At 40.1% G+C, this 9,411-nt stretch overlaps 1 protein-coding gene across 1 annotated transcript; it reads right to left on the bottom strand.

Annotated features, from left to right (window-relative positions):
• Positions 1 to 7,085: 7,085 nt before the first annotated feature.
• LOC103729018 (olfactory receptor 151) lies at positions 7,086 to 8,030 on the bottom strand. The gene has a single exon (XM_008826988.2). It carries the CDS (start codon positions 8,013 to 8,015, stop codon positions 7,086 to 7,088), a length of 930 nt encoding a protein of 309 aa, XP_008825210.1. The 5' UTR covers positions 8,016 to 8,030.
• Between the last annotated feature and the right edge of the window lie 1,381 nt (positions 8,031 to 9,411).

Genomic DNA, 9,411 nt, shown 5'->3' with positions numbered 1-9,411 from the left:
AGGGAGTCAGCCCTGTAAAAATACCTCATTGAGGTAGAGTAAGGGCAAAAGCCAGCCAGTCAGTCCTGTAAAAATATCCCATTGAAGTGACTGCTGGTACTGGGAAGTTTTAAGTGAAAGATAAAAATCTTTTAGGGATAAGAGCTCGCAAATACTTTAAACATTTTTGGCCTTTGGAACAGATTACATTGCTTAAAAGGCCCAAGGACAATTTGACTTTTAGCCAAGAAAGAAACTGGCTACTTTTCTTTGGAGTCTTTAACCCTAACTCCTAGCCAATTTCTATGTCCTATTCTTATCACACCACCTTCTGAGGAGATTTAGCCAAATTTCCAATAGGGAATCAGGACACAGACTTCTCTGGCTTCTTCCATGCTGAACAGGGATGCAGGGTGAGGCAATTGGGGTGCCCCCTTCAGTGGGTCTCTCTAAAAGACTCCCAAAATTGCATAACTCTTACCTATAGGGAGAAAAAAAAGTCCTTGACTGGTGCCTAGGAGATATGAAGGAGAAGTAAAGGCAAAAATAGTTGTAGTATCACAAGTTCTAGACAGGGAACCAAAAAAAAAGTCAGAACAGGGCAGATTTCAAACGTTCAAATTAATGTCCATTGGAAGTTTTTGATGAGGGCTTCCAAAAGCATCCATCATTCAGATTTTCCTTTTGTCTGTCAAAGCTGGCTGGCTATTTCCAGAATTGACAGAAAAAATGAGAAAGCCTAAGCAAGTGAGGAAGATCTGTGTAGGTTTGTTATGATTTATCAAGAATGAGACAAAGATAATACATAGATAATCTTAAATTTTCTAAGGTCATAGCTTAGTCAACTAGTTTAAGGATGTCTAGTCAAGGTTTATTTAAGAATGTTGCCCAAGCTTTATCCACATAGCATATGGTAATTAGAAGTACCAGATTGGTGTAACTAACCTTCTTGGGTATTTAATAGCCAGACTTTGAGGCCTATACTAATCTGGTCAGAGGGACTTAAAGGACAGTTTCTGCCCCTTGCCCTCCAAGGTCGATTAAGTTCCAGGGGACTATGGAGCATCTCTTGAAATGTACTGTAACTGGTGAGTCACCTGTCCTCTTGTTCAGGGAGGACATCGAGACCTCAGAAGATGGACTTGAACCAATGTCCAATCTACAAAGAGGAGGATCAACACAGAGGAATTATTTCCTTCATGCTTCTAAGTGAAGCCGGGCATGGTCAAACAGGACTTTCAACTTATCGTCACATAGATGGAACTGGTAGAAGAAAAGAGAGGAGCCAGGGGCTCCTCCCAAACCCATGTGACTCCTGAGGAACAAATCCTCAAACAACCTTATGAATAAAAATAAATTGGTTTATTTGGGCCAACAATATGGTCTTAAACACCCAAAAGGAAAGTATAACCAAAAATTAAAGTCATCAGTACTTTAAGAGTTCAGGGATTACACATCCCAGACATTAGACTTAAAGTTCTTATAAAATGTTATTTAGACAATTATCTCTTATTAATGATTTGTTCCTAATAAGACAATGCTACTCAGATGTAAGACTTCAAATCTTGGTCTGCAATACTGTAGTGCCCACCTGTAGCTAAGGGAGACAATCCACTATTGTTCTAGCCTAAAAATGAAATGATGGCTAAATTTGTTTTCTCTCCCTATCTAGAAGCCTTTGAGAGGGAGATGACACTGATTCTAGCCATTCCAACAGCCATCAAAGTGCCTGAAAACAAATCCGGAGTCCATTTTTACTTTTTTAAGGGTTCTCCACACTGCTTTCCATAGGGGTTGCACAAGTTTGCTATCCCACTAGCAGTGGATGAGTGTTACCCTTTTCCCACATCCTCTCCAACTCTTGGTATCATTTGTTCTCTTGATCTTAGCCAGTCTGACTCAGGTAAGATGAAATCTTAAAGTGGTTTTAATTTGCATTTCCCTAATTACTAATGATGTTGAACACCTTTTAAGATGCTTCTTAGCCATCTTTATTTCTTCTTTTGAGAATTCTCTGTTCAGATCCTTAGCCCATCTTTTAATTGGGTTACTTGATTTCTTGATTCTTTGTTTTTTGAGTTCTTTATATATTCTGGATGTTAAACCTCTATCAGATGTGTTGCTGGTTAACATTTTCTCCCACTCTGTGGGTTTTCTTTTCACTTCTTCGGTTGCTTCTTTTGAGGGATCCAAAGCATTAAATACATACATTAGAAAAGAAGAAAGGCCTGAAAATAGTTATTAAAGTTTCTGTCTTTGGAAAGTTAGAAGAGCAAATTAAATTCAAAGTAAGCAGAAGAAAAGGAGTAATGAATTTGGTATCTCCCAGTTGTTTATGACCCAAATGAATGAATGAGGGAAGAGGTCCATGACCTAATTTACACACATACCACAAAGTGCTGGTGGAATTTTCAGTGTTGAAGATCAGAAAGACATTGACAGTGGAGGTCAGAGCTAGGAGAAAAGAGAGGAAAATATAAATTGAAGAACTGTCAGAAGAGAGGTATCACAAAAAGGACAGCAATTGCGAGATACTCCAAACAAGTGTCTTTATGAGAGGTGTATGAAGACTGCAAGTGCTCCCCAAAGCACCTGCTAGTGGATAAAGCATATTGATAGAAATAGCTGGAAAAGCATGGGTAATATTCAAGAGCAGATTTTACTTAGTAGCTCTTTGAACTTGGGCAGGCTGTTTAATAGTGTCAGACTCAATGTCCCCAACTGAAGACGAAGGATAAAAATACTAAACTAGAAGGTGTATGTGAGGGTTGTATGTGGTTTGAGCTAACTCAGCAGATGATTGTAAGATAAAGGGAGTTTCACAGATGTTAAAGGAGGGGAACATTTCAAGAGTGAAGGACAGCAATATTCCTGAGTGGTTAGGAGAAAAGCTTGAAAATGACCTTGAGTTAGACAGTCTCCTGTGCTCTGGTCACTCAGTCTTATATAACTCTTGATATGTGTTTAGTACAAAAGGCCCTTTTACTATTAATTTGTCATTTAAAGACTATATCTTACAGTCATCAGGTGGATTAAAAGCCTCCTCTAGGAAAATTCTGTATTTCATATTCTTTGCATACCACATTCAGTATTTAATACAAAGATGAACATCAGTGAACTAAGCTTATGCTTTCAGAACTAAGAAAAGAAGATAAAATTAAATGCAAAATAAGCAGAAGAAAAGGCATAATAAATTTGATAGATTTAGTATAGGTTATCTTTAAAATAATTTTGAACATATATAGCTGAACACAAATCCGCATAACAAGCCTATACATCTACAGCTGGTCTGGTATTTTCTGAAGCAATTCACTAGGAATCTCTGTAGGTGTTTGGTGAAGAATCTTACCTTCCTCTACCAAATACCGAACAAATATACCTTATTTTCCTATGTTAATTTCAGGTCTTTAAAATACTAATATTAGCTTAAAAAAATAAAACAACGATGCCAGGTTATGTATACCTACTGCAGTAGCTTTCCAAAGTCACAGTATTTGTGAAAGAAATGAAACAATTTTAGCACGAAGATAAAAGAAAAAAAATGGTGGTGAGGCTATATCATAGCTCATTTTTGTTTTGGGTATTTTCACAAAAATCTTCAAAATCAAATTATTATCTTGAAACACTTTCAGGAACATGTATCCAATTCTGAAAAGCAAAATTTGCCATTATGACACCATAAAATAAATCATTTTCCAAGAAAGAAAAATAAATTTATATTTGATAAAGAATTGAAATAAAGACAGGATTAATCAGAAAGAATCTAAAACAGTCTTCCCTGTGGAAGGTGTGTGGTCTAATGTGGTGATGGTAAGATAAAAAGGATGTCTCTAAGCATAATGGAGACGTATCTATGGACAACAAAATGTAAAACTCAGAAGTCATTTCTAAACAGAGAAAAAAGTCCGTGGACTCAGCTCCGGTTTACAAAGACCTTTCCTGGGACAGAAAGTCACAGACATTCTAGCAAGGTGTTCCATGCCTCACAGAACCTTCCTTCAGGGATTTCATTCTAGTAAGTAAATTAAGTCAAGAAACAATATGTTATCATGGAAGTAATCCTTCCTAAAGATTTGACCCTGATCATCTTGTCTTGAGAAAGACACCAAGCTCTCTTTCCTGGTATTGTCTCCTCTGTAGATTCACAGTAATTAAATCTGATTTATGTAAATTCCGATGCTTTAAAACAAGTCAAACTGAGAGCCTCACCGTTCTAGGGCAAGCACTCTACCTCTGGGCTACCTTGCCTCCACCTTTGTTCTTTTCTTGATATGATTTCTCACCTTGAGATTAGCCGGGATTTTTTTTTCTACCCTTAATTTTATTAGTTGAGATCTATAGTGGTAGAAATTCCATATTGGGGAAAAGTCAGGAGAAAATGACTAAAAAAATGCTACTTAGGAAAGATCGTCTTACTAGCCCCATAAGCACCTTCAACTCAGGCTAAAAAGCTGAACACTGCGTCTCCTAGATTCCCTTGCAGCCAGTGTCCTGGAAGTCACACAGTTTGCACTAACTGAATATGCTTGTGTGAGATTTGGAAGGGAAGACCAGGGAAACTTTCTCCTTTAGTGTAATCACAGTGCCCTGAGGTTTGATAAAATAGATTGCTGAGCATTGTTCAATAATTCAGTAGGTCTAGAGTGCAGTTCAAATTTGTGCGTTTCTAACAATTTTCCAGGTGATGCTCATCCTAGGATTTGATCATTTATTTCCCAGTATCATGGGCATTTGAAGCAGTCTTCTTGGTGGTAGAAGTAACATGGCAGCTGGAGTTTCCTGACTTCAGGATCATATCTACTGAGGAGTCATACTGGGGTCCCTTACCCTAGTCATTCAAAACTTTAAGCATGTAATTTTATGCATTAAATCTCTTTTTGCTTGAGAGAAAATGAGTTCTTTGTTTCCCATATTAAACCATGACTGATACGAAACGATTGGAGTGTCTCCGTATATTCTTAGACTATGGTAGGTGACTTTGCCTAGAACACGCATCCTTAATATCATTATAAACAACTGGAGGAGGAAACAGCCCCACTGCAATTGGATTTATTGTGTGACACTGGTAGTAGTAGTATTTAGACAGGACAAGAGGTATTTTCAACAGTGTGTAGTGTAGAGTGGTTGGCCTGAGACTGAGGGGTTTCCCAGAATGGGGAGCTTTTGATGATAAAACAGGGAGAGAGCCAGGTAAACCTTGAGTCAGAACCCCTACTGTGTTCTTCCCTGGTCAGCATACAGATGTTGAACATACGGAGAGAATTTCTGGCAGATGACAAGAGGAATGATTTGAGAAATTCTTGTAAGGAGGCATTTGAAATTAGAAGAGTGTAATCAAAGCAGTGTTAGTAGGTTCTTTAAGGGGACTGTCTCCTGTAGTGAGGGGGCACTACATGAGAAGCATGAGTTTGGGCTTGGGAGGCCCTGAATTTTGGGGTTTGTTCCCATGTTGCTTATTTACTAGCTGTGTAACCTTGAGTCAGATACTAAAGATAGTTCCCTGTCCATGGGGTGGGTCCAAAATCATACCTGCCTGTGGTGAGGTGTAAATAGACTAGAATCAAAGCTATGAGAACAGTTGTAGAGTTCAGAGTAAGCACCGAAAACACATCAACTGTTCTTTCTTTTGTTGCTAAGAAGATGACATGAAGGGATCAGGGATAAATTCCTGGGCAAGAATATTGCAGAGGAGCTGAAAGAGGATAGAAGTAATGAGGGTGAGAGATGGAGGAGGCATCACTTCTTGTGACTTTTCTGTTTACTTCTCTGCCTTGCGTACTCCCATGTGCCTAAAGAACTTAGTTGAGCAGCATTTTCTATGTTGAAGATGCTGAGGCCATGAATGACTCCCACATTCAACAATGAAAATTTAATTTATGTTAAAATTAAGATGAAGATGTTTATCCTATGTCTCAAGACAGAGGATCTAGAAAGGAAAGGAGACAGTAGGGCATATGTGATATAGAAGCAGGCAGAATACTGGGGATTGAAGGCTTAGGTAGAGATGGGGTCAGCTGGATGGAGGTAAGGGAATAAGGGTAGCTTAATAAAAAATAAGGAGGTATGAAAAAGCCTTATGGAAACTCTCTAGTTTGTAAGCTAATTAAAAAAATTATTTTTTTTAAATGAAGGAGTTTGAACAGAGGTAATCTATATGAATGGATAATGCTGTTTCCAGAAGACATGGGTTAGTAAATGAAAGTTGCAGTGCCAGGTGTGGAATGCTTTCCTGAGTTATTGGTCAGGGAGGCCCCAGATTCCCCTATCCCAATAGGCTATTACTGTTGTTTTTGGTTGCCCACCATAACTGGAAAGTAAGACCCTATTGCTGAATATACCACACACTTCGGTTGCAGGACATAGAGAAATTAATCTGGACCTGACAAGGAAACTCCTCTCCATTGGCTAGCTTTTATTGTGCCAGAAGGAGTTACTGAGGCCATTGGAGGAGAAATGGCATCCGTGCTGTCTTTGGGACATAACACAGCTGTTGTATTCAGGAACCCACAACAGCCATGGCTCCCAGCGCAGTGCAAAATCAACCCAGTCAAAATTCCAGTGTGGATGGGGAGCAGCTGATGAGGTCCCACCCCTTGCTGAGGATATAGTATCAGTTAATGTCTGCTGGGGGAGGGAAAGTCATTTTTAGGGGTGGTAGCTGCTGGTAAAATGTCCATACCCCAGTGGATGGCCCCATTCCCATGTGCATATGGATGGGCAGTATGGACAGTACTAATTAAACTTAGTTGACTATTAAAAATACAAAGAAGAGGACATGAGGAAGGGCAGATGTGAGAGTGAGGGGAAATGGGGAGTATGGATATGATCAATATGTACATTCTTATACATGAGAATGTCAGAGAGTAAAAAAATGTATTAACCATAGGTCTCAATAGAAGAGATGGACCCCAAGTTGAAGAAAATGACCTCAAAATTGAATAATTACAAAAAGAAGTGAAAAGGGTCCGGGAGAAGGAAGAGGAAAGGAGATTGAGGCTTGTACCCAATCATGGGGAGAAGTGAATGTTTCCATCTACAGTTGGGTAGCTGGTAGGGACATTTTAGGTGTCTGTAACCACTTACTCTTACATGGAGAAAGAATTTCATCAAAAGAGTTTCCTGCTCAGTGTTTTGTCCAGGGCGATCTTCACCTCCTTGTTTCTCAGGCTATAGATCAGGGGGTTGAGCATGGGGATCACTGTTGTATAGAACACAGAAGCCACATTCTCCTGGGCCAGGGAACTGGCTGTGGAGGGCTTTAAGTACATGAATGCAGTGGATCCGTAGAACAACCCCACAGCTGCAAAGTGGGAGCTGCAGGTGCTGAAGGCTTTGGACCTGCCCTCAGAGGAGCTGATGCGAAGGATGCTGGACAGGATGAATGCATAGGAAACCAGGACTGTCAAACTGGTGACTACAATGTTGAATCCAGCTAAAAAAAATACAGTCATATCTACATCATAGGTGCTAGAGCAGGAGAGCTTCATGAGGGGGAGGATGTCACAGAAGTAGTGGCTGATGAGGGCCTCACAATAGCGCAGATTTAACACAAGCCCGGTCTCTATCATAGCACCAACAAGTCCTATGGAATAGACCAGAGCCACCAGCAGGGAGCAGAGTGCAGGAGACATGATGATGTTATAAAGCAAGGGTTGGCAGATGGCCACATAGCGGTCATAGGCCATCACTGTGAGCATGTAGCACTCAGCAATGACGAAAAGAAGGAAGAAGTAGAGCTGAGTCATGCATCCCACATAGGAGATGCGGTTTTCTTGGGACACAAAGTTGATGAGCATCTTAGGGGTAATGGCAGAGGAGTAGCAGAGATCCACGAATGACAAGTTGCTGAGGAAGAAGTACATGGGGGTGTGGAGCTGTGTGTTGAGAGAAATCAAGGTGATCATGCCCAGGTTCCCCACCATGGTAACCAGGTAGATCCCCAGGAAGAGGAGGAAGAGGGGCAGCTGGAGCTCTGGCCTGTTCGTTAACCCTCCAAGAATGAATTCTGTCACCGTGGACTGATTTTCTGCAGCCATTGTCTTCTGGTTGGGAGGCCTGTGGGGTGGGAGAGAAGGAACTGGTGAGATGCTGCCCTTGTCCTGCTTGGGGAAGCTGATTTTGTGCATTTGACACTGTTGATCCACCCTGGTTATGGCAGATGCGTTTTTCCCTCAGATCTGCTGTTTGCAGACAGGACGAACAGCTCCGGAGGGTTTCAGAGACCCCAAAGCTCAGAATAATGGGGAAATGATCTGAAGTCCTTACCTGCTTCTTACATGTCCTAGGACTGTGGTTGCGACCAATGCCCCACCTTCATGTTACCTTGTTAATACATGCAAACTGTCAGGTTTCATCCCACAGGTCCCAAATTGGAAAGATGGTGGTGGAAGATAGCGGTCTGTGTTTTCCCAATCTCCCTAGGGATGCTGAAAACTTCCTATACTTCAGCTAATATGTACTGTATTTCATACTTTATAGCTGGAGATGGAATTTGTTTATAGGTGGGATTTCACTGTCATCTGTATAATATCTAAGTATCTAATGGATAGGAATATTATAAATAAACATAAAGGCATGCTAACTACACATCTGTTCTTGAGAGACATGCCAACTTTATATATGAGAGACAGAAAATGGTAACATCAGTACTAAAGTTGACTATAGAACTAACATGGTGTAATTCACATTAAAATTCTTAATCACAAAGTAGGATGAGGTGGCTCACACTTGTAATCTCAGCACTGAGGAAGGTGATAGAAAAGGGTTGTGTTGACTCTGAGGCCAACTTGGATTACAAAGTGAGATCTTGTCTCACAAAATAGAACTAAACAAAATTTCTTTTCAAATGCTGTTCCTATGAAAATGTGACTTATCATTCAGTGGTTTAGTGACTCAGAGGACTTGAGATTCTAAGACTGTCGTTTACCAGTAAAACTTTACTTCCTGGCACTGTCTCGTACTGTATGGCCACCTGGAGCCTTTAGAAAGTACTGATGCCTGGGTTTTAGCCAGATGTTCTGATTTGACTGATCTGTGGGACACATAGTGTTATCCCCAGTCAATGGTACATAAATAGTAATTCATGGGCATCATTATTTTTAGAAATAATATCAAACATGGGGCTGACTATTTCTGATGACAAATTCTGAACATGGTCATGTGTCTAAGGAGCATTCATTCTTGTTGCTGGATAGAATGTCTTTGTGTGGGAGAATGTTATTCTTTCCTAAAACTTAAATTGTCACTTTTTGCTGAAAATTTTGTGTGATGCTGGACAGCTTGCTCATTTCTTTTGGAGATCAATGTCATAAATCCTAAAAGTATCAGGTTAAACATGTATACAGAAGGAGTTCCCAGAAAACTGACATGGCAGACACTGACTTGCTAAAGACTGCTAATTATTGTGGACTTAGCATCAAACATTCCTCTGGC

The sequence above is a fragment of the Nannospalax galili genome, unplaced genomic scaffold (genome assembly GCF_000622305.1).
Source record: "Nannospalax galili isolate Female #2095 unplaced genomic scaffold, S.galili_v1.0 scaffold1832, whole genome shotgun sequence".
NCBI lineage: Eukaryota > Metazoa > Chordata > Mammalia > Rodentia > Spalacidae > Nannospalax > Nannospalax galili.
Note: the sequence above shows the minus strand (reverse complement) of the source record. Positions and strands in the feature narration are given on the sequence as shown.